General features: G+C 40.4%; 1 protein-coding gene across 1 annotated transcript in view; it reads right to left on the bottom strand.

Annotated features, from left to right (window-relative positions):
• Positions 1-26,864, bottom strand: part of GRK3 (G protein-coupled receptor kinase 3) — a 129,145-nt gene that overhangs the window by 73,957 nt on the left and 28,324 nt on the right. The window contains exon 2 of the mRNA XM_065417765.1: positions 26,113-26,189. Within this exon, the coding sequence (XP_065273837.1) occupies positions 26,113-26,189 (77 nt within the window). The remainder of the gene's footprint in view (positions 1-26,112; positions 26,190-26,864) is intronic.

Raw genomic sequence — 26,864 nt, 5'->3', positions numbered from 1 at the left:
TCTCTCCTTTCCCCTTTTCACTTATAAAATGGTGGGGAATATTTAAGATAGAAGGTATCTTCTCATTTTAAGCCTAATATTCAACGCATACACTCTTAACTTTATCAAAACCAATCTACTTTCAATTTCATATGCCACATTTCATCCCAGAGTAGAATTTTGGGGGGAATTTTGGGGAAACTTTTTTAAAAATTCCTTTAGTTTTTATTACTGTGGATACAAAATGGTTTATTTTCAAGTCTGGAAAACTTATTCGTCAGGTAAGGGATGAGGTGAGCGGGAGCTCACCTCCAAGTTTGATTAGTCTAGACCCCAAACATCAACAGGTCCTCAAGGAATCAATTTTGAAACACTTGGAGGAGAGGAAAGTGATCAGGAACAGTCAGCATGGATTCACCAAGGGCAAGTCATGCCTGACTAACCTAATTGCCTTCTATGAGGAGATAACTGACTCTGTGGATGAGGGAAAAGCAGTGGACATGTTATTCCTTGACTTTAGCAAAGCTTTTGATACGGTCTCCCATAGTATTCTTGCCAGCAAGTTAAAGGAGTATGGGCTGGATGAATGGACTATAAGGTGGATAGAAAGCTGGCTAGATCATCGGGCTCACCAGGTAGTGATCAATGGCTCCATGTCTAGTTGGCAGCCGGTATTAAGCGGAGTGCCACAAGGGTCGCTCCTGGGGCCAGTTTTGTTCAATATCTTCATTAATGATCTGGAGGATGGCATGGATTGCACCCTCAGCAAGTTTGCAGATGACACTAAACTGGGAGGAGTGGTAGATACGCTGGAGGGTAGGGATAGGATACAGAGGGACCTAGACAAATTAGAGGATTGAGCCAAAAGAAATCTGATGAGGTTCAACAAGGACAAATGCAGAGTCCTGCACTTAGGACGGAAGACTCCCATGCACTGCTACAGACTAGGGACCGAAAGGCTAGGAAGCAGTTCTGCAGAAAAGGACCTAGGGGTTACAGTGGATGAGAAGCTGGATATGAGTCAACAGTGTGCCCTTGTATCCAAGAAGGCTAACGGCATTTTGGGCTGTATAAGTAGGAGCATTGATAGCAGATCGAGGGATGTGATCATTCCCCTCTATTCGGCATTGGTGAGGCCTCATCTGGAGTACTGTGTCCAGTTTTGGGCCCCACACTACAAGAAGGATGTGGAAAAATTGGAAAGAGTCCAGCGGAGGGCAACAAAAATGATTAGGGGACTGGAGCACATGACTTATGAGGAGAGGCTGAAGGAACTGGGATTATTTAGTCTGCAGAAGAGAAGAATGAGGGGGGATTTGATAGCTGCTTTCAACTACCTAACAGGGGGTTCCAAAGAGGATGGATCTAGACTGTTCTCAGTGGTACCAGATGACAGAACAAGGAGCAATGGTCTCAAGTTGCAGTGGGGGAAGTTTTGGTTGGATATTAGGAAAAACTTTTTCACTGGGGGGGTTGTGAAGCACTGGAATGGGTTATCTAGGGAGGTGGTGGAATCTCCAACCTTAGAGGTTTTTAAGGTCAGGCTTGACAAAGCCCTGGCTGGGATGATTTAGTTGGTGTTGGTCCTGCTTTGAGGAGGGGGTTGGAGTAGATGACCTCCTGAGGTCCCTTCCACCCCTGATATTCTATGATTCTATGATAAGAAAGTATCTCCGAATTTGTCCCTATCAGAAATTCTTTGAATTATATTAAACAGAATTCTATATAATGCTCAAAATCAAAGAGGGCATCATACCAGAACATGTGGTACTACTGCAACAAGTTCTCACCAAAAATCATGAAAAGCTAGCAGCCTTAAGTAGAACTGGCATTAAGTTAAACCTGTAGATTAATTTAGTCACCCCATTCAAGGCACCTGGATGCTTTGCTACACTTCAAATGTCACTTCTTCATTTTCATCAAACAGCAGCATCTAATACTATAGAATAGTCAGAATTAAAAAAACAAAGCAAAACAAAAATCATCCCGGGACAGGACTTGGAAACAAATCTTGGAAAAATATCTACTGATCCAATACTGATTGGAATTTTACCAACATCACCATATAAATTAGATTAAAACACCTTTCTTTCAGAATAACAGGGACCTGGGAATTACAGTGGACGAGAAGCTGGATATGAGTAAGCAGTGCCCTTGTTGCCAAGAAGGCTAACGGCATATTGGGCTGCATTAGTAGGAGCATTGCCAGCAGATCGAGTGAAGTGATTATTCCCCTCTATTTGGCACTGGTGAGGCCACATCTGGAGTACTGTATCCAGTTTTGGGCCCCCACAACAGAAAGGATGTGGGCAAATTGGAGGGGCCAGAGGGCAACAAAAATGATTAGGGGGCTGGGGCACATGACTTATGAGGAGAGGCTGAGGGATCTGGGCTTGTTTAGTCTGCAGAAGAGAAGAGTGAGGGGGCATTTGATAGCAGCCTTCAACTACCTGAAGGGGGGTTCCAAAGAGGATGGAGCTCAGCTGTTCTCAGCGGTGGCAGATGACAGAACAAGGAGCAATGGTCTCAAGTTGCAGTGGGGGAGGTCTAGGTTGGATATTAGGAAACGCTATTTCACTAGGAGGGTGGTGAAACACTGGAATGGGTTACCTAGGGAGGTGGTGGAATCTCCTTCCTTGGAGGTTTTTAAGGCCCGGCTTGACAAAGCCCTGGCTGGGATGATTTAGTTGGGGCTGGTCCTGCTTTGAGCAGGGGGTTGGACTAAATGACCTCCTGAGGTCCCTTCCAATCCTGATATTCTATGATTTTATGAACAACCAGAAATCTTCCTAAAGCAGAAAGAGACAAAACTGGCTAGGTAAATCAGTGACAAACTGTTAACAAAGGACCAAATTCAGCCCCAATATAAATGCACACAATTCCACTAATTGGAAGCAGGGTTGAATTTGGTCCAAAATGCTGATATAGTATCTTCCCAGTAAATCAATGACCACAAATTAATAAAACAAAAATAATATCAAGCTGTTTCCCAGTGCTAACTAAACAGCCTCCATGGATATAAAATAATAAATAAAAACAAAAGAGCACTCTTGAAAAAAATCCCAAGTAAAACTAGAATTTAAGCACATAACATTTAACACTAAAATTGGATGAAAACACAAGCAGCCAATGTATAAACCCAGTTAGTATCTGAAATCATCTTCCACTGTTATTTCTAACTGGAAGCAAGGCAGATTTAACTTCTCTTTTATATATAAAACCTAGTTTTGGCTCTGCTCTTCAGTAGCTTGGAACCTTTCAATAGCATGAATTTCTGAAGAGTTTACTATTAAAATGCACAACTCCTACCCCAAAGTGTGGAAAGCCAATGCCATAACAAATAGAGATGGAAAAGATCTGTTGGGGCATATTAAGCTATTCTCCTGCCAGTACAGGATTAGTCCCCAGTGCATATTTTCTTCAGCGTGCTTTCTCTAATATAAACACAGAGCTGCATGCACACTTTTTTAAAAATTGAAATAAAAATAGTAAAAAATAAACAACTCTAACACTCAAAACACAGCTACACAGAGCATTCTCCCCTAGGAAGAGGAGGGGAGAAATAATGAATGATATGACTGATGCTCGTCATGTTGTTTAATGTACTACTGGCAGGCATTCAGATACTACAGTGATGAGGGCAGCATAAGAACCTGTATAGCATAACATAGAACTGGACTCAAATTAATCAAACAGAGTTATCCAGATAGCTTGTTTAGCTTATGTCTCAGCCTCCTGTAGAAATCAGTAAAGAGAAAAAGAATGTTTCAAGCTGTATTGTATTGTAAAGAAAAATCACTATTTGCAAATATACCTTTGAATATATTTTTAACAAACTGTAATCACCCAACGGGCATATTAATAAACTGTCTTAGTCACCCGTTTACTATGTGTTCGAGTATGCCTTCAGAATTCTGCATATAGAGAGCACAGAGCAGCAGAAAAGCTGTTTTTTATCTACTGTACAAATTGAACAAGACAATGAATATAGAATTTGGAAAATGTATATCATAACATATTTTAATGTGTTGGCTAGAGGACTAGGGATTCTTTTTTAGAACCTATTATAGCAACATATGGAGATTATTGATTTTTTTCTGCTCCAAAGAGATGTAGGTAGAGTAAAGCTGTTTTCTGCAGCAAGTACCTGATGTAAATTGTGCAATCTAAATTTCAAATGACTATCTACACTGCAAATTGCTTTCCAGATCCAGTGACAGCAGCTTAGCTTTTAGTACTTCCAAAAGGTTCAGAAAGACAGCCGTCAAAGCATCAATGCTGACACCATAATTCAAATGATAAAAGGATTTCCAAAGAAAATGAAAATGTGCTGCATTTCTAATGTGCAGCTGTGAATCACTTAAAACGAAAATCCCAATGTATGTGCTCAGAATTTGTTCACTCAAATTCCCACTGAAGTCCCTTAGAGTTTGCTTCAAAAAACCCATAATCTGAATAAGAGCTTCAGGATTTGCCCCTTTCCGTATCACACATATCATAGGTTGTCTTTTAAAAAATGTACGAAAATGACAGAATTGGGGGGGAAAGGAGAGGTAACACATACCTTTCATATTCTGCTTTCCCTGCCATGCGCAGAATTCCAAATGCCTAAAAAAGGAGATCCACATACACAGGGAAGGCTAAATATCAAAGATTAAGTCAACACTGAAGATGTGAAAGAAAAATAACTGATCTACAGAAGAAAGAATGCATCTAACTAGAGTGTTAAGGTTTGTTTTGTAATGACAACTAAATTGTGTGATTGAAAAAAGATGTAAAAACCCTGCACTTTAAAAAGACAACTATATTCAAATCAAGGCATTTCATTTCAGCTATTCGGTTGTTACAGAGAATGTGAGTTAAATTCCTTTACTAAGTGTCACCTCAAGAAATACAGATAATTTTTTAAATAGCAAATAAATGTGAAACATGAAATCCCCATTTTCACATTAATTTACAGTACTCAAATAATCCCATTCTTGTTATTTTGTCAGTTGTCTCCCTGCATCCCAGACATTGATGTTACTGTGGAGAAATGGGTAACAGTCCAATTTATCTCCTTTCATCATTTGTTGTTGACAAATACACAATGAAGTAACATCAGTTAAAGGTAAATTGGAATCTAAAATAATCAGGTACACCTGAGAGGCATTGAACTGACAGACAAATATACTCTTGCCTTTATTTATGTGACTGTGAAAAGAAAGTATTGATAGTGGAGAACTGACGTTTCTCAAAATAACTCATTTTGTTTAGTATTTATTTCTTTTCATAGTAAAACAGACACAGATTGGCATGCTTCAAATTTAGAAATATATATTGAATTTAACTATGTAATTTTTTAAAAAAACATTTAAAGCACATACATGAGTCAGATGGTTTTCTAAAGAACATAAGAACGGCCATACTGGGTCAGACCAAAGGCCCATCTAGCCCCACATCCTGTCTTCCGACAGTGGTCAATGCCAGGTGCCCCAGAGGGAATGAACAGAACAGGTAATCATCAAGGGGATCCATCCCCTTTTGCCCATAACCAGCTTCTGACAAACACCATCCCTGCCCATCCTGGCTAACAGCCATTGTACTTATCCTGAGGGACTTACCTAATTCTTTTTTCAACCCATTCATAGTTTTGCCTTTCAAAATATAATGAACACACATCTACAACCCCAAGATACCTTTACAACCACAAGAATTCTAAAATCATGAGTTATACACCCTTGAGTCAAGCAATTTTAATAAATAAATGATTTTTTTTATGTGCCTCTTTGTTCCTGAGCCTGTAGGCTACAGTAAGGCCAGTTCCAATGCCTTGAGCCTAGACACCTGAATGACTCTTAGTCTACCCTCATACTGTTCCTGTTACCTCTCCCAAACATTTCATACACTTAAGGCCATATCTACACTTTAAGTGTGGGTTGACTCAAGTTATGTCAGCATAGAGTCACTACGGTTACTATGTCACTTTTTTGCATGCCTCCTGGACTCCTTCTCTCAGCAGTCAGGGTACTCACCAGAAGCACTTGTATAGATTCAAAGTAAGGTGCACCATGAATAGATATCCCACTATCCACCCACTGTATTTTGGGAAGCTTTGGTTTGGCAGTGTATGCTGGGTACCAAACAGGTCAGACAGGGGTGGTTGTGGCCATGGGATCCAACTTCCTATAATGCATTGTTAACCATCCACTAATTTTATATGTATCCCATACATAAACGTATATATAATGTTTACACCTTTTTTTTTCTAAACCCACAAACCTGCCTGGCCCTCCTCACTGTCTACCATCTCACACAGAATTATGAAGCTTGCATGGCTCTGCCCTATTGTCATGAGCGTTTCAACCCAAAGGTGCATGCTCCTTTACTATTTGCAGATCAGCAAACATACATGTGGGGTGTGACATTATACTCTATATTCTTTATGAAAATATGCTTAGGATATGGATATGACATAGCTAATATGTACTTTATGCAAGATGGCTGATGTGGGGTATCATTGCAAAACTTAAGACCTATTGACTGTATTTATCCAATCTGCCAAATTAAGTGCAAGAATGTAATAAGAAAAGCCGAAGAGAAGTTTGAAGAACGGCTAGCCAAAAACTCCAAAGGTAATAACAAAATGTTTTTTAAGTACATCAGAAGCAGGAAGCCTGCTAAACAACCAGTGGGGCCCCTTGATGATCGAGATACAAAAGGAGCGCTTAAAGACGATAAAGTCATTGCGGAGAAACTAAATGATTCTTTGCTTCAGTCTTCACGGCTGAGGATGTTAGGGAGATTCCCAAACCTGAGCTGACTTTTGTAGGTGACAAATCTGAGGAACTGTCACGGATTGAAGTGTCACGAGAGGAGGTTTTGGAATTAATTGATAAACTTAACATTAACAAGTCACCGGGACCAGATGGCATTCACCCAAGAGTTCTGAAAGAACTCAAATGTGAAGTTGCAGAACTGTTAACTAAGGTTTGTAACCTGTCCTTTAAATCAGCTTCTGTACCCAATGACTGGAAGTTAGCTAATGTAATGCCAATATTCAAAAAGGGCTCTAGAGGTGATCCCGGCAATTACAGACCGGTAAGTCTAACCTCGGTACCAGGCAAATTAGTCGAAACAATAGTTAAGAATAAAATTGTCCGACACATAGAAAAACATAAACTGTTGAGCAATAGTCAACATGGTTTCTGTAAAGGGAAATCGTTTCTTACTAATCTATTAGAATTCTTTGAAGGGGTCAACAAACATGTGGACAAGGGGGATCCAGTGGACATAGTGTACTTAGATTTCCAGAAAGCCTTTGACAAGGTCCCTCACCAAAGGCTCTTATGTAAATTAAGCTGCCATGGGATAAAAGGGAAGGTCCTTTCATGGATTGAGAACTGGTTAAAAGACAGGGAACAAAGGGTAGGAATTAATGGTAAATTCTCAGAATGGAGAGAGGTAACTAGCGGTGTTCCCCAAGGGTCAGTCCTCGGACCGATCCTATTCAACTTATTCATAAATGATCTGGAGAAAGGGGTAAACAGTGAGGTGGCAAAGTTTGCAAATGATACTAAACTGCTAAAGATAGTTAAGACCAAAGCAGACTGTGAAGAACTTCAAAAAGATCTCACAAAACTAAGTGATTGGGCAACAAAATGGCAAATGAAATTTAATGTGGATAAATGTAAAGTAATGCACATTGGAAAAAATAACCCCAACTATACATACAATATGATGGGGGCTAATTTAGCTACAACAAGTCAGGAAAAAGATCTTGGAGTCATCGTGGATAGTTCTGTGAAAATGTCCACGCAGTGTGCAGAGGCGGTCAAAAAAGCAAACAGGATGTTAGGAATCATTAAAAAGGGGATAGAGAATAAGACTGAGAATATATTATTGCCCTTATATAAATCGATGGTACGCCCTCATCTCGAATACTGCGTACAGATGTGGTCTCCTCATCTCAAAAAAGATATACTGGCACTAGAAAAGGTTCAGAAAAGGGCAACTAAAATGATTAAGGGTTTGGAACGGGTCCCATATGAGGAGAGATTAAAGAGGCTAGGACTCTTCAGCTTGGAAAAGAGGAGACTAAGGTGGGATATGATAGAGGTATATAAAATCATGAGTGATGTGGAGAAAGTGGATAAGGAAAAGTTATTTACTTATTCCCATAATACAAGAACTAGGGGTCATCAAATGAAATTAATAGGCAGCAGGTTTAAAACAAATAAAAGGAAGTTGTTCTTCACGCAGCGCACAGTCAACTTGTGGAACTCCTTACTTGAGGAGGTTGTGAAGGCTAGGACTATAACAGAGTTTAAAAGAGAACTGGATAAATTCATGGTGGTTAAGTCCATTAATGGCTATTAGCCAGGACGGGTAAGGAATGGTGTCCCTAGCCTCTGTCTGTCAGAGGGTGGAGATGGATGTCAGGAGAGAGATCACTTGATCATTGCCTGTTAGGTTCACTTCCTCTGGGGCACCTGGCATTGGCCACTGTCGGTAGACAGGATACTGGGCTAGATGGACCTTTGGTCTGACCCGGTACGGCCTTTCTTATGTTCTTATGTATGCATGTAACGTTTGTATCTGAGGCTAGAAATATTGACCATGTCTCTGTATTTCATGTATTTCTCTGTATGTGCTCTGTTGGATGAGGCCAGACAATGTTAGTGGCTTATTGAAGGAATGCACAAACACACAAAGATTACCCCAGGAATCTACAGGTTGCAAATTGCTACAGATAGCAGTCTCACTTTCCTCTGGTGTGAGAAACTGCTACCCGTAGGAATTAGCTTAATCAGATTGCAGTGTTACAGGTAGCACATCCCTACAGTTTGCAGTTTCTTACACATTTGTGTGTGTGAAAATGCTATCTGTAGAACTGTGCTACCTGCAGCAGCAACAGGTCCTACTTTGCTAAAAAAGGCCATCTGGTGTAGCTAATTCAAGCAGCCTCACATGTAAAACCAACCTGAGAGCTTTCTTTAACAGTGTAACAAGCCTTGTGGATGGGTGGAAGTGGTCGACATGATCTATCTTGCCTTTAGTAAGGCTTTTGATACTGTCTCCCATGACTTTCTCATAAACAAACAATAGAAATGCAACCTAGATGGAGCTAAAATAAGATGGGTGCAAAACTAGTTGGAAAAGAGTTCCGACAGTAGTTATCAGTGATTCACAGGCTGAAAGGGAATAATGAGTGGGGTTCTCCAGGGATCAGTTCTGGGTATGTTTCTATTCAAAATCTTAATCGATGATTAAGATAATGGCATAGAGAGTACACTTATAAAGTTTGTGAATGATAACCTAGGAAGGAGTACTGTGGAAAGGGATCTAGGGGTGCTAGACCCTGCTGCCATTGGCGTGGCCACAAGGAGATTCCAAAGGACCCACTGTTGTCAGAAGAACCTCTGCTGGAACTGCTGCCATGGAAAGAGTAGAGTCTCCCAGGAGCTGCCATTGCTGGAGCCGCCACCACATGCAATTGCAAGATGCCTAAACAAACAAAGTGACTCACCTGCACAGTAACTGGAGCTCTCTGAGATGTGCTGTTCGTGGGTACATCCCACACTTGGTGCCCGTGCAGTTCTGATTGGAGTCTTTTGGCCAGCAGCATCTGTTGGGACCATGCATTTGCCCTGAGTGCTCTTCTGCTTCCATCCCAAAAGCATCAATTGTGACGCAGATCCAACTGTCATTCAGGTCCTTTGCTACCATAGAATCCAGTTGGTAACAAGATCCATACTAGCAGTGAAAGGGGGCAGGTCATGGAATACTGGACAACATCTCAAAGAATTCCAAATACTGTACAGGTAAGTAACTGTTCTTTCTTCTTTAGCACTGTCCATATTTATATTAGATTCTTGCAGACTCACAAGCAGCAATCTAACACACAGAGGTAGGTGCTCAGAGTCTATCTAAAAACAGATTGCAATACAGTTCTGCCAAAAGTAGGGCCCACTCTCAATGCTTCTACCAAGGAACAGTGTTTGGTAAAGGTCTGTATGGAACTCCAAGTGGCTGCTTTGCTATCATACGGATGCTTAGCAAGGAAGACGCAGAGACCACTTGTGCCCTAGTGGAATGGGCTCTAATATTACCTGGATGATCTAATCTAGCTAATTCATAATAGAGTCTAACCCTCCTCGCCCCAAAAAACACCCATTTAGATCATCTTTGGGCAGGAATAGGTTGGTAGAAGCTTCATCTTCTCAGCAAAGGGAAAAAATAACCCTAGGGAAGTGTTGAAAGGCATACTTCTTTGCAGGTAAAAGGCTACAAACATTGAGGGTATGTAGTTTTTATTCTTCATGATTAGAATGAGGTTTGGGGGAAAATATTGGTAGATGAATAGTTTGATTTAGACAGAAGCATGGTACCATTTTTGGCAAAAATGTAGTGTGGCATAAGAGACATCAGAGTAGAAAACCATGTATGGGGGTCCTGCCACGAGTGCCCATACATCCCCAAGAAGCGAGTTTTCACAGATAAGTATAAAAAGAGTATGTTGCTGAAAATTCAAATGAGGGACCCAGAAACCTGCAAACAGTACACTAAGGTAAGAGATGGCTCCCTTACTGGTGGAAAGACTCTATTAAGCCCCTAAAGAACCCAGACATGACAGGGTGAGCAAAAGTGGCATAGCCTTCTTTAGAGGGTGATAACCATGTGTACCTTCACAGAACTAATTGAAAGACAAGAATTCTCAGAGAGTGCAAATATAACTGTAACTATGTGTATCCGTAGGATGCAACAGTTCCAAAGCTTTATTGCTCCATTGCAGGGGGGAGAGGGGAGAGAGTGCACCTCCCTGACAAGTGATATAATGCATACTAGCTATGTTGTCCATCATAATCTTGACTTGTTTTAGATTAAGGGAAGAAAGTGGAAGCAAGTATTTCTGACTGCCCTCAACTTGAACAGACTGATGTGCAAGTGTCTTATTGTGACCATTTGCCTTGGACTGTATGAAGACCCAAATGTGCTCCCCATCCCAAGAGGGAAGCATTCAATGTTATCATTATCATAGGGGGATTCTGGATGAATGGTATACCTGCACAAACCTTGGAAGGATCCTCCCACCAGATGAGTGACTGTAGGACCCACCTGGGTACAGACACCTGTTTGTCGGGTACATAAACTGTCCTGAGCACCTCTGGAGACACTGATGATGTAACCTGATGTTCTGTGTTACAAAAATGCAAACTGTCATGTGCCCCAGAAGCTGCAGGCATGTCTTTGATGGGACTTGAGGACTGAGCTGAATTCTCTGGATAAGGTTCTTTAGAATGAGGAACCTGTCGGGTGAAAGATAACTCCTGCCTGTCCTCAAATCCAGAAATACTCGTATAAAAGTAATCAAGATGCAGGAGTCAAGGACAATTTCTCAAGATTTATTTGTAGGCCTAAACTGTGGAAAGAGAAGTTGTCATTGGAACTGCTAACAGCACCTCCTGATAAGATCAGTCTTTGAGGAGCCAGTCATCAAGGTAGGGAATGACTATTATTCCTAGACCTAGATGATGGAAGTGGGTACGTACAACCGCCATGATTTTTGAGAAAACCCTTGAGGTGGAAGCAAGGCTGAAGAGTAGGACTTGGTACTGATCATGATCAATTATGAAATGAAGAAATCTTTTGTGAAAGGGATGAATTGCTACATGGAAGTAAGCATCTTTGAGGTCTAGACTCATAAACCAGTCCACAGCCTACAGGGAGGGAATAACAGCTGTTAGGGACACCATCCTGAGTTTCAGATGTGTTGGTCATTTGTCTGACATTTAGTATTGCCTTCAACCCCCATTTTTCTTGCGTATCAGAAAATACCTTGAATAGAACCTTTTTCTTAGTGTTGAAGTGGAACTGGTTCTATGTCCCTAGACTTAGGAGCGGTGGGATCTCCTGTCTCAGCAATTGATCACGAGAGGGGTCCCTGAAGAGGGACAGGGACGCAAGATGAGTGGGCAGGATGGGGGTAAACTGGATTGTGTAACTAGATGTTATGGCCTCCAATATTCATCTGTCTGACGTTACAATCTCCCATGCCTGTTGGAATAGAGAGAGGCAGTGTATTAACTGAGGAAAAGGGGTGGTATGATGTAGCTGAAAAACCCTGACTGGTGGAGTGGTTCAGACTCTCGACCAAACCCTCAGAACTGGCATTGGACAATGCTGATGGCTGGAATGAAGCAGTCGAGGTAGTCACTGGCTTCTTTTTAGAAAATCTCAACCTCTTAGACAGCAGTTCAGATGGTCTATGAAAGGTGGGAAATTAAGCTGGACAGGATTTTTGTGCCAATTCAGACCTGCTAAATATTCTTTTATTTGAAGGCATGTATATTCCCAAGGATCTAAGTGTAGCCCCAGAGTCCTTTAGGGTATGAAGTGAGTTGTCTGTGGAGACCGTGGAGACTTTGTGCCCACTAACTGATAAGTCCTCAACAGTCGATTGTACTTCTCATGGGAAACCAGACAGTTGAAGCCAGGAAGCTCATCTCATCACGGCTATGGTGGAAACAGACCTGGCTGAAGTGTCAGCTGTCTGAAGTGAAACCTACAATATTTCCAAGAGCCGACCCTCCTTTATTACGCCACTAAACTGATCTCAACGTTCCTGAGGTAAGTGCTCAATAAAAGCATTAAACGTCTCATAATTCAGGTAGTCATATTTCGACATCTGCACCCGGTAAGTCGTTGTTCTGAACTGTAATATCACCAAACAGTAGCTTTTATGACCAAAATATCCAGTTGCTTCTGGTCTTTGTAATATGGGGTAGTTTTTGGAATATACTGTCTCTCCCTTTCATTAACTGCACCCATGACATGAGAATTTGGTGCCGGGTGTGCAAATAAAAACTCAGAATCCCTGCCAGGACGTAGTATTTTAAATTGGCACACTTGAATGTAGGGACCAACAGAGGGTCCTGTGGCACCTTTAAGACTAACAGAAGTATTGGGAGCATAAGCTTTCGTGGGTAAGAACCTCACTTCTTCAGATGCAAGTAATGGAAATTTCCAGAGGCAGGTATAAATCAGTATGGAGATAACGAGGTTAGTTCAATCAGGGAGGGTGAGGTGCTCTGCTAGCAGTTGAGGTGTGAACACCAAGGGAGGAGAAACTGCTTCTGTAGTTGGATAGCCATTCACAGTCTTTGTTTAATCCTGATCTGATGGTGTCAAATTTGCAAATGAACTGGAACTCAGCAGTTTCTCTTTGGAGTCTGGTCCTGAAGTTTTTTTGCTGTAAGATGGCTACCTTTACATCTGCTATTGTGTGGCCAGGGAGGTTGAAGTGTTCTCCTACTTTGTATATTGCCATTCCTGATAGCTGACTTGTGTCCATTTATCCTCTTGCGTAGTGACTGTCCAGTTTGGCCAATGTACATAGCAGAGGGGCATTGCTGGCACATGATGGCATATATAACATTGGTGGACATGCAGGTGAATGAGCTGGTGACGTTGTAGCTGATCTGGTTAGGTCCTGTGATGGTGTTGCTGGTGTAGATATGTGGGCAGAGTTGGCATCGAGGTTTGTCTTGTAGCAGGAGGTTTCTGGGTACATATCTGGCTCTGTTGATCAGGATTAAACAAAGACTGTGAATGGCTATCCAACTACAGAAGCAGTTTCTCCTCCCTTGGTGTTCACACCTCAACTGCTAGCAGAGCACCTCACCCTCCCTGATTGAACTAATCTCGTTATCTCCATACTGATTTATACCTGCCTCTGGAAATTTCCATTACTTGCATCTGAAGAAGTGAGGTTCTTACCCACGAAAGCTTATGCTCCCAATACTTCTGTTAGTCTTAAAGGTGCCACAGGACCCTCTGTTGGTTTTTACAGATTCAGACTAACACGGCTACCCCTCTGATACTTGAATGTAGGGGGTGCTGCTGATAACAGAACTAAAGGGTCTGGGCTCAGGTCCAAAGCCAGTCTTAAGACTTGCTATGGGATAGTCTCTTAAAAGAATTGCAAACCTTGCACTTGCTGCAGATATGCGAGTCTCCCAAGCAACGAATACCCTGAGAATGCCCATTGCTGATGGGAATAGCTTCTCGGCAGGAAAGGCACCTTTAAAAATTCAGGGAGACCAACATCCCAGATACAAGAAAAAAAATTGACTCCTCAATAAAGGGGGAAAAAACAACTTTTTTTTTAGGGGGGAAAAAGAAAGTGGGAACAGCAGTTCCAACAACTACTGTGTATCCTATAAACTAACTGAAGAACTAACAGTATATACTATATTCTCTCACTAAAGAGGAAAATAGGCACACACTAAACTCTGTCTCAAGGCAGTTGAGAAGGAACTGAGGGCCGTTCACGTGCACAGCCCTATATAGCCTCAATACAGGGCATGAAGATGTGTAGGAAGCATGCACAGGATGAGCAGGCACTGCTAACAAAAATCTCCAATCAAAGGCACAGGGTGCACGTGCACTGAAGTTGAGCACCTGCAGGGACACGACTTGAAGAAAACTGGTGTCTTGCAACAGGGGCAATACTGAATCCAAAAGACTAGCATGCAACATCCTATGGTCCTGGTGTCAAGATGTCTTGGGTGGCTCACAACTGTGAGTGCCATCCTCTTGGCAGACTGCTTCAAACCAGGGCTCAAACTCCAAATTGGTTGTGTGTTCTATGCTTACAATTCACCAACTAAATATCAAGAATGAACTCCTCAGGTACTATAACAGCCTTAACATGGAGGCACAGAGTCCCCTTGAACAATCTTGCCACCCAGGCAAACTTGCCTTGTGACAGACAGTCCCTCCCTTACAACAAAAATCAAAATATTCAGGTTACTCCTAGTCCCAAAGAACCAGTCACTTACTCCAGGTCAATTGTAGCTCAGATCTCTCACCAAAGACAATGCTTGTAGCTAATCCTATAATAAACTAACTAAAGGTTTATTAACTAGGAAAAAGAAATAGGAGTTATTTACAAAGTTAAAGCAGGTAAACATACACACACAAATGAGTTACACTCTTAGGTATCAAAAAGTAACAGACGCTGCTGTAATGTGCAAGCTCTATCTGTCCTTTAGGGCTAACCCAAGCTAAACGGCTGTGGATCCCTTGCTTATGCTTAGAAGTCTTGACCTCTCCCTGAAGTCCAAGCAGCCTAGGGATAACAATTTTTTCTTGACAGGGATTTTTGTTCCCTTTCCCCGGAGCTCAAACTGAGAGGACTGAGCATTTGTGCAGGCCTCCTCTTCATGGGTGTGGGGGGAGCAATCAACAAAGACTTTTGTCCACTGATGTTTCACAGTGGTTTGTCAGATATCTATAGGTCTTCTTTTGTTGGGAAGGAGATGACACCTTTGTGGTAAACTAATATTTCACACGTGGTAATGCTTCTCCCCTGACCATGGGGATTTCCAGTTTCATAGCAAACACTTTTATAGTCACAGAGCAAAACACTTAAACATTACCTTATAACATGGGGTAATATGTGTCCATTACAGACATTATAAATTAGATTAATACATGCAGCAACTCACAAGCATTTCATAAAGTCCAAACACTAAACGCATCTCTATAAATCCAATACCTATTTTAACAATACTAACACACAGGTGAGTCAGACTGGTTTCCAGCTATGCATTTGTCAGTGTTCAGTGAGGCCAAGGGGCCTTAGCAAAAATTGACACCTGGTCTGTCAGCATCACACTTGGCACCAGGAGAGATCTCACGGAGGAAAAATTTTACAAGGGAGGAAGCTAATAAAACATCCCAACTATTAACTGAAACGTATCAAAAATGATGCCAATGGGCAACCTACTGACCTATGCTAAACTAATATTATTATATACACTATATGAAGACACTGGCACTCAGTCTCAAAACCACACGCATAAGAAGGAACTGAGTGATGGTTGGACACATACCATCCTTTATGCCCTCGGTATGAGAGTACTCAGGGCACATGCATGACACCAATAGAGGCTGCTGGCCAAACAGATCTTGAGCACATGGGGCACATATGCACCAAAAGTGGAAAATACATACGGACTGTCACCAGCTTGACTGAGCCAGTAGGTGTCTCATTAAGTGAGCTCCCCAAGTTTTCAGTAGTCCAACCAATACCTAACTTAGGTTGGCCCATCTTGGCTTACACTCACACAAAGTAAAACAAAAGGTCTCTCAATGACCTAAATGTGAAGTATGGTCAGCAATGGGCCTTGACTCATCCTGGCTTCTTGGGTTATGATCAGGGCCAGATTAACCCATCACTGGGCCCTAGGCAAACATACGCTTCTGGGAGCGGAGGGGATGGGGCGAGCCGCCATCCCAGCCGAGCTCTCTCTCAGGCAGCCACCGCGTTGCACAGAGCAGTGATCCCGAGCAGCCAGCTTCAGCTGGCATGAGAAGTGGCTGGTACCACTCCCCGCCCGGACCCTGCTGCCAGGGAGAATGGCCGAACGTGCCAGGGGGGAGGTGCAGCAGGAGAAAGACAGAAGTCTCCCCAACCCCCGTAGGTAACTCTGGTGGGGTGGGGAGAGCGCCGTGGCCCCAGGCTGGGCAGAGGAGATGTAGGGCGGTCACATGTCCTCCCCTTTACATTTTACATCCCCTCGCTCAGTATCGGGATGCACGAGTCATCTATGCACTGGAAGACCAAGTCTCACTGGTTTCACCAGCGGCTGACCCTAGAAGGCCTTTCTAGGCAACCCCAGTGGTCCCAAACTCACTGCATTTTTTTTCTTAAAGAGCCGCTACCTGGGGCAGGGTGCACCAAGGCCAAAGTATCTCCAGCAGGGGGCAGCAAATGCCTGGTACAACACATCCATTGAAACGCCCTCAAAGAAGAACTGAGGGTACCATATAATCTTAAAGGAAGGAGTTTAAGTCCACAGCCTATTGGAAACAAACAGACTTTTGAGAAACACAGAAAGTCACTGCAGTCTGTTAGTAACTGGACTTAAACTGTGCTGGTTTTACTGTCCCTGTTAAAAGCTATAACAGCAGAAACTTTAAAAAAAAATCACAAGGCTGATTTACATCATTTATTACTCCTGTATCTGTACCCACTCATTTCTCCATGAGAAGAAAATAACCTACTTCTAGTGTTCAAAGCTTCCTGTCCACTCAGAAGTCTAGACAGTACAAAAGAAATGTTGTATAATTAGGCTGCTCTGCTGAGATACAAGTTTTTCCCCTTTTTCCTTATATGACATTATCCTTCCCAAAACTATACTGTATACAGGTTCTACTGAACACCAGTTTCTATAATATTATCTGTTATATCTAAAAGCGCAGATTTTATATAGACCTCAGCCGATGAATCGTTCTATTATTTAACAAGAAAAAGTTCAGGCTGCAGCCTGATAAAGAAAGATCTAAATTATTTATAATGAAAAAAATAGAATGAATTAAAACATTTTATAGGTTGGTTTCAGATGTTATTCAACTCTGGACAGACAAAAGCAGGCCTTTTTTCCACCTTAAAATTATGCACAGGTAAAAGTACTTATATAATGTATGGTACCAGGCACTCAAGCGCCAACAATATTCTTTATAAAACATCTAAGTATGGTGTTTTCTCCATTTCCAACCCTTGAAAGAGATGTAATGAACCAAGTTAGACAGTATAAGAAATTCTCCCAATTAGCCACATTTCATCTTCTTTCATGGAGAAATAACTTTTATAGCTGTACACCGGAAGAAATTTATGCCAGCCAGCAAGAAGTATAATTAGCTAATGTATACATATTGGCTGGTCTGAAACCAAGTTTTTCAATAAATAATCTTTATTGTTTCTACTTTATGAATCAACTTTTAACCAAATGGGTTGAACTACACAAAATATTTGTGTTTTCTAAAACAATGAGAATGCAACTAATCAGTAATAACACAATAAAGCAACTGTCACAGCACTGCACAAACACCAGACAAATTTTTCTTTAACATACCAAATAACTGATGAAGATGTAATAAAATCAATGGAACAGCAAGTTTTCACATATTTAAATATGTCTGGACAGATCATCTCTTGCACAAGTTTTACAGGCTGTTCAAAGTGAAAGTATCAATGTTAATGGCTCAACAGACAGTACAGTATTATATTCTATTTCTACAGCAACTTGCAAACTAACCCACACCAATATCAAAATTATTTAAAAAAACACAAAAATATATTCATAAAAACTCACCAACCTAAAATGTCTAGAAATTAAATTAAAATTGTGGAAATGATTTAAAATTAACACTAATTTTGTAAGAACTACAATTTTTTTAAAAAATAGATATTTCATAATGTTGAATTACACCTCCAATGACTTCCAGTTTATTCTGTTTTCCTCTACCTCAGTATGCATGATTCCCATTGACATCAGTAGGACATCTGTGTGTATAGGAACACAGACCCCTAATAAAATGTCACATATTAACAGTTTCTTGGGTTTGTTTTCAATCATCTGGTTTCAAAGATTTACATGGTACCTTTACAGATATAGAATATGAGTTTTGCTAAACAGACTAACAAGGAGAAGTTTATGTCCAACTGATATCGAATAGAATCATGCAACTCAGCCATAATCCAGGTTCTAGTCAGATCTTGAACCTGCTGCATAAACTGAAAACTACTAACAATGAAACAACAATAAGAGAAAAGAGAGACCAGTTTTTACAGGGTACTTTAAGTGTCATTTTTTACCACTTTTTTCAATTCCTAATTTCCACAGAGTCTCACTTATGTTTTATATCTTCCACATGTCTGAAACGGAACCCAGAAATAAATGCACTTTTCCATAAACACAAAAACCAAATACAGTATGTTGAATAATTATCTAGGTACTTATGTAGTCTCTGCTACTTTAGTATACAAAAAGTAGAAGAGACTCAAATAGCAAGTTAATTTAAGTGAACTGTACATATATATGCATGCATGCACGCACAACACAGCCGTTCTTCTTTCCCTATGTCATATTTCCTCTCAATCTTCATATCCTCCATGACTACCATTTCCTCTTCTTTACATTCCTCCGCATCCCACCCTGACAAAAAATACACACAAAATTGTAGTTTTTCACCTGGAATAAATTAATACACACCAGGGCCTTTAAGACACACGTATAACTAAGTATAGCAACTGCACTCTGTATCTGTTAAATTCTCCCCCTTTCTCTGATCCCGCATCTCTATTTCTTGCCTTATTCCTTCTTTTGTTATGTCTAATTTTGGATTATAAACCCACAGATCATGGTCCCTGTCCTGAAAAGACTTACACATATGCTTAACTTTACACGTTAGTCCCACTGACTTCAATGGGACTACTTACATCTGTAAAGTTAATCATGTGCCTAAGTCTTTGCAAGATTGGGGCCCTCATCTTTTCTATATGTTGTGAACTGCCTAGCACTATTGGACATATAACAATAAAAACCCTAAAAAAGAGAAAATCTGTATAGCATTCATTCTGCTTCTGTGACCACTTATAAGCACCATATGACTTTAAAGTCATCACAAGCAACTAGAAAAAAGCAGATCCATTACTATTAACACATTGTACATATTTTATATGCACACCTTGTTTACTTAGCTAAAAACTCAGGTGTTTTTGTCTTACAACCAAGTTTTATTGCTCTCACTGCTCTTTCTTCAGAGGATTATTTAATTAGTTCAAAATGCCACGGTACACAGAACTCATGCTTACATTAAACAAGGGCTTAAATAATGTACTAGGGAGGGAGTCTTCAAACCGTGTTATATTTAGATACCATGGGGATTGCACCACATTTTGCTCCCATATTGAAAGGGCGGGGAGGATTTCTCAACAGCAAGTTTACTTCCCGCTCATGGCAGACAGCTGACAGGAAGATCTTGTACTATAGAGTCCATTCACACAGCTGTAAGGCCTGTCTGTACACTGATCTTAAGATGAATTAACACTACTTTGCTCTGAAAAGCCACCATAAACTAGAATAATCACCCTGAGCTCTAGCACTCTTGAAGGGAGTTAATATGATATGAAATTCCTAAAGGATCCAAAACAGACATGAATGTGTGGGAAGAACCACTGAGACAGATGGCAAAATTCTTAACCTAGTATAGAGCTCCAATACAGAGAAAGCTGAACATAAGATAACACAAAGAACAGCCAAGTGAATCAGTCTTAGAAAGAACAGTCCCCCTAACAGAAAGGAAGGTAACGCAAAATGGAAGAAAATGTTCATGTAAATTGATAAATGACAACCACATTTTCTGCAATTAAGCAAACATGTATTTCTCACTGGGACTACTGACATGCAGTAAGTTTAATGTTTATCCATCTGTGTACTTGACAACAGAGACGGGATGGAAATCAGGTTTAACCTTAAAGCCAAAGGGAAAATGCGAAAGCTTTTTTTAACAATGTGAAAAGGGTAAGTATTATACTATGATCAAGTTCCAAAACAACTAACCTGGTTTTGCTCAAATTGTCCATAAAAAGCCAAACATGGAAATTTCATCTCAAAAGGTTATTACAGAAAATTACAAGCAACTGTGAATGAAGTGTTTTAATGGAAACTGTTAAGTACCACCAGCATCTAAACAAACTGCTCGATAGACAGATGTGAACCAGATCCAAATCAGTGACCAAGAGCTGAAAGGCTCCGTATTCTACCATACCCAGAGCCTCTAGTTTACCAACATTATCTTCTACCGACTATTAGGGAGCGCTGATAAGAAAGATCAATATTGCTTTTCTTTAGATTTGTTGCAGTGTAAGTGTATATCGCATTTGTTCCAAATGCATTAATGTAATTGTTGCTATTGCCTAATTTAAAATCTCTTACTCTTAGAAAATACACCTGCTGCATATGTCAATTACAAAATCAGAACATGAATGAAACAATTTTTACAAGTGAGCATGATCAACAGTAAAATATAATGCAAAAATAAATTAAAATACCATTTTAATAATCAAGCATAGCAAAATAGATTCTACTTATGAATTATAACTAATCATTTGAGAACTGGAAAAGTGTCTATTTCCAGTGCAGACACAATCTACTTGTTGTGTAGCAAACAGGATGTGGTAATGAGAAAACTAGTTAAAGGTGGTTATTCATTCCACTTAGATACATGCTGTACTTCCCCATGAAGCTGGTATTACACAGGAAGTAACTTGTGCCTGGCACAACAGATTGGCTACTTAATTAAATGCTGGTATAGCAGCTTTCTAGCTGTATACATCATCTGTGTGTTCTCTTAAACTCATTGTACAAGTTCCTATTGAGTTTAAGATCAAACAGCAGTCAAACAAGAATCCCATGATCCTAGAGGTGCCCAGGGCAGTTTAAAGCAAATGAAGCAACTTATTTTCCTCCATAAAAACTGAAGTAAATAGAGATACACTAATTTAAGCACACCCTTTAAAGGTTTAGGGCCATCTCATCCTTGAAGAAGCTAATGCCCCATTGCAGACTGAATATTCCTGAAGTTCTTACTCAGTTTCCTTCACATTCTTCTTTTGTCCCCACCAGTGCAAGTAACAAGTGATTCGACCTCCAAAACCAAAGGATCCCCTGAGATCCTTTGCAAGGCTATACATCTGGAAACAAAAAACACAGATCATACTTTCAAGCTGCAGGAATGTATTCTGGAAAGTTGTGACACAGAAAAAGTCGTGACTCTTAACCCTAAGAGTTAACAGTAGATCAGCTCCATGTGACGCTTGTGGCTAAAACAGCTAACTAAATACTTAGACATATTAAAAGGGAAACATGAAACAGGAGAAGAGGGGCAACATTATCTATGTATATGACATTGCAAGGACTAGTACTGGAAAACTGTGGCCAGTTCTGGTTTCCACACTTTAATAACTGGAAAGGATGCAGAAATGGGCTACAACTTAAGAATGATTTGTGGTCTGGAAACATGACAGAGACTAAAGGAGCTCAATCTATATAGTTTATCAAAGAAAAGATAAAAAGGTGAGTTGATTAGGGTCTATAATTATCTACTCAGGAAGAAGATATCGGATATTAGAGGGCTTTTAAATTTAGCAGACAAAGGCATAATAAGAACCAAAGGCTGGATGTTAAAGTTGGAGAGGTTCTAACTGGAAAAAGAGATGCACGTTTTTAACAGTAAAAATGATTAATCGTTTGAACAAATTATCAAGGAATATGGTAAATTCTCCTTCAATAAGAGTCTTTAAATCCAAGGCTGGATATGCTCTAGTTCAACCACAATCTGTTGGGCTAGCTGCAGGAATCACTGGATGAAATCTATGCCTTAGTCTATGCCAGAGATCAAGCTAGAGAATCATAAAGGTCCCTTCCCACCTTAGAATCTATGCACTAGGGATATCTGCAAAGGGTCTGTCCCTTCACAGCAGCTCTCTAATCCCCCAGCTCCCTATTCATAGAAATCATAGAACTATAGAACTGGAAGGGACCTTGAGAGGTCATCTAGTCCAGTCCCCTGCACTCAAGGCAGGAGTAAGTATTATCTAGACTATCCCTGACAGGTGTTTGTCCAGCCTGCTCTTAAAAATCCCCAATGATGGAGATTCCACCACCTCCCTAGGCAATTTATTCCAGTGCTTAACCACTCTGACAGTTAGGAAGTTTTTCCTAATGTCCAACCTAAACCTCCCTTGCTGCAATTTAAGCCCATTGCTTCTGTCATGCATTATTACAATTCAAAGTGTTTCTTGTATGTTCTTATCATATGTTCAAATGTAAAACAAATATTACATTCATTTCATTTATAAGGTCCTTCACAACTCTGCTCTTTCCTGCTTGTCCACTCTTGCCTTTTATCTACCTCCTCCGGCCAGTCAACAATGCCAGCCTCATCCACCAATCTTCTCTCACAACTGTCTCTGCATTCTTCCACACTGCTCTTACACATGGTACACGCATAGTGAAGGCCATGAGTCTCTCCTCCTCCAAACCCGTCCTGGGCTGTAAGATTCTGCCACTGCTGCGACACACCTCTGCTTACAAGAAATCAGCCTACCAATGATAGTTGGGGTCAGTCAGTCAGGGATAGTTGATATTAACTTACTAAAAAAAAAATATTTTATATCCATCTGGAAGTACCAAGTAGTGCAATGGCAACCTATGTAACCATGGGGGCTTATTTTGGTTTCCTACGTCCTCTCTCCACTTTCATTTGCAAAATTCATTGTGCCTCATCTCAACTTAGATTTTAAGCTCCTTAGAATAGGGATAAATTGCTACATGTTTGTCCAGCACCTTGCATAATGGGGCCCAATTTTAACTGTGGCCTCTAGGCACAACCAGAATACAACCAAATATATAATAATAATAATAATAAACACCAGATGTGAGTTGTTAGATTTTTAACAATCAGATGCTATCTTTATTCCACAGCATTGTGTATTAGAATGAGTATACTCTACCATAAACCATTATGTTAATGTATAAAAACAGAACAAATGTAGCAAAGAACAGGGTAGAAAACAGCAATAAAAAAATAAATGAATATCCAAAATAAAGACAGTATTTTCAGCAAAACGTAAAGTCTCTTCAGTTAAAAACACCCACATTTATCCTTAATCTTTTCCCCTCATTCCAACGATGTCTTCGGAAGAGACATGCTGTCTCTCACCGTGCTACTTCATTCTAGCAAAATTGTTATTATGGAGAAGCTGGTTAGAAGCTCCACAGTTAAGGATGAGAGTTTAGAGATATAAGTATTTAACATGGATGAAAAAAGTAAATAATATAAGCAGCAGCTGTGAGGGAAAAGCAAAGTATATAATCTTACAACATGTCTGAAATATTCATCTAATCTTTTTGAACGTATTGAGGTTTATGTCTGAATACTCTACTGTAAGCTATTTGGGGCAGAGACTAGACAGTCTCTTCCCATTCTGTATGTGTGAAACTGATTGTTCCTTCCTAAGTGGAGCACTTTGCATTTGTCTTTATTAAACTTCATCCTGTTTACCTCAGACCATTTCTCCAATTTGTCCAGATCATTTTGAATTATGACCCTGTCCTCCAAAGCAGTTGCAATCCCTCCCAGTTTGGTATCATCTGCAAACTTAATAAGCGTACTTTCTATGCCAATATCTAAGTTGTTAATGAAGATATTGAACAGAGCCAGTCCCAAAACAGACCCCTGCGGAACCCCACTTGTTATGCCTTTCCAGCAGGATTGGGAACCATTAATAACAACTCTCTGAGTACGGTTATCCAGCCAGTTATGCACCCACCTTATAGTAGCCCCATCTGAATTGTATTTGCCTAGTTTGTCGATAAGAATATCATGCGAGACCGTATCAAATGCCTTACTAAAGTCTAGGTATACCATATCCACAGCTTCTCCCTTATCCACAAGACTCGTTATCCTATCAAAGAAAGCTATCAGATTGGTTTGACACGATTTGTTCTTTACAAATCCATGCTGGCTATTCCCTATCACCTTACCACCTTCCAAGTGTTTGCAGATGATTTCCTTAATTACTTGCTCCATTATCTTCCCTGGCACAGAAGTTAAACTAACTGGTCTGTAGTTTCCTGGGTTGTTTTTATTTCCCTTTTTATAGATGGGCACTATATTTGCCCTTTTCCAGTCTTCTGGAATCTCTCCCGTCTCCCATGATTTTCCAAAGATAATAGCTAGAGGCTCAGATACCTCCTCTATTAGCTCCTTGAGTATTCTAGGATGCATTTCATCAGGCCCTGGTGACTTGCAGGCATCTAACTTTTCTAAGTGATTTTTAACTTGTTCTTTTTTTATTTTATCTGCTAAACCTACCCCCTTCCCAGTAGCATTCACTATGTTAGGCATTCCTTCAGACTTCTTGGTGAACTATCTACTAGTACTGTAACAACAGAATATCTAAAAATAATTGTCACAACTTGTACTGTTCTTTGGAACAGACTATTAGTTAAAAGATATTTAACCATATGACTGGAAATGAACAATCAAATACAAGTTTCCTTAGTTCCTTAACTGTCTGATTTGACTCATACCACACAGATGTAGAGAATTGAAATCATTCTATTTGGCAGTGCTGCTGAAAGATCCCCTTGTTTATATTTTGCCCCTGCTATGCAACATTACATCAATTATTCAGAAAGAGAAGTGCTAACCTGAGCCACACATAAACAGGCAGTAGTACTGTCGAAAGGAGGATCTGTTTGTGCTGCAGTCCAGTACTTTTGGCTGGAGTAGAAAACTGTTAAACAATCTGTAACATTCGTTTTCCCAACCAGCTTTCCCTTAGTGCATCTATATGTGAGTAACAGCAAGTGTGTTTCTTTCCTCTTATTTAGCAGTAATAGTTTCTTTCTTTCTTAAATAAACAGTGTGTGGTTTATCAGCAGCTATCATTTGGATTTGATGATTAACAGTGAGAGAACAAATGCTGACTGTCCATCACTGAAGATTAGAAAGGCTCTGAGCTCAGAAGGAAAGTAATCAGATGAAATCCACCAACTGGGTGGTGCCAAAGCCACCAGTGTCCAGAAAACTTCTTTACCCTAAGAGGTGCCACAGACATGCTGGCACAGAGGGTGCTCCATGATCTTTGGGAGTAACAAGGTTGATTTGTTGGTATATACCATATATCTGGACTGCAGCAGAAGTACTGAGAGATGAGAGGAATACAAAACTCTTGGTCTTCACAGTTCCAATCTTTCACTCAATGGCCCAGAAATGGCTATAGGTAGTTATAATTCTTCAACCTTAAACAAAGTTCAACCATTCTTTTAAATCCTGTCCATAGTTTACTATACCAGCGGTTCTCAATCAGGAGTCCGTGGCCGCCTGGGGCCCATGAACAGGTTTCAGGGGGTCTGCCAAGTAGGCCCAGTGTTAGACTTGCTGGGGCCCAGGGTGGAAAGCCGAAGCCCCACTGCATGGGGCTGAAGCCCAGGGCCCTGAGCCCTGCCACCCGGGGCTGAAGCCGAAGCCTGAGCAATTGCCCTGCTTGCTACCCCATAACATCAGCCCTGGCTTTTATATGCAGAAAACCAGTTGTTGTGGCACAGCTCGGCTGTGGAGTTTTTATAGCATGTTGGGGAGGCCTCCAAAAGAAAAAGGTTGCGAACCCCTGTACTATACTATGTTTAACTAAGTCTACAGTGCTATCTTCAACAGGCTGCACTAAACAGTAACAAACAAATCAATCTTAAAAACATAAAACAAGAAAATTTGATTCAAAACAGAACTTACCAATCTTCTGATTGAAAATCTTGTCAAAGGTTAATTCACCTCTCTCCTCAAGATACTTCTGCATCACACTGCGGATACTGAAAGACAAAAAATTAAAGAACAGTTACTTATCAGTTGCTCTTTCTTAACTAGCTAGTGAATGTACGTTGGAGGGAAGGAGTCTTGAGGTTAAAAGGTCTTGTACCCAGATTTATGAATGTAGGGATGCCAGTGTGCATGCATCTCTGCAACTCAAACCATGACAGTTAAAGATTATTTATTGCTTAATCCAAAACCTATGGAGGTCAATAAGAATCTTTCCATTGACTTCAATAGGCTGTGGATCAGGCCCTATATTAGAATGCTAAAGCGGTACAAGCAGACATTTAAATAAAGTAATTCTGTAGCTCAGGGGCAAAAAAAATTGGAACAATTATTCAATATAACACAATTATTTTCTCAATATTCTATTTCCACCTCTGAATAACTTTCTGAACATTGCTCCTCTACACTGAAATGTTCCATGTGTGGTCCTAAACCAATGGAGAATTCTTAAGGTTGTGGAAACTTATCCAGCCGTTTGAGTTATGAGAGAATGAAAAAAATCACTTTTTCCATTGTAAAATAATAATACTACTCATTATAATCATTTCTTTTTTTAGCGCAGACTAAATGGTGGCAGAGCTTTTATGCTTCAAATTTAGCATTTAAGTAACCTACTCTGAGAAATGTAATGTTGCCAAGGTTCCCCATTCAAAGCCTGTATTTTTCTA

The sequence above is a fragment of the Emys orbicularis genome, chromosome 16 (genome assembly GCF_028017835.1).
Source record: "Emys orbicularis isolate rEmyOrb1 chromosome 16, rEmyOrb1.hap1, whole genome shotgun sequence".
NCBI lineage: Eukaryota > Metazoa > Chordata > Testudines > Emydidae > Emys > Emys orbicularis.
Note: the sequence above shows the minus strand (reverse complement) of the source record. Positions and strands in the feature narration are given on the sequence as shown.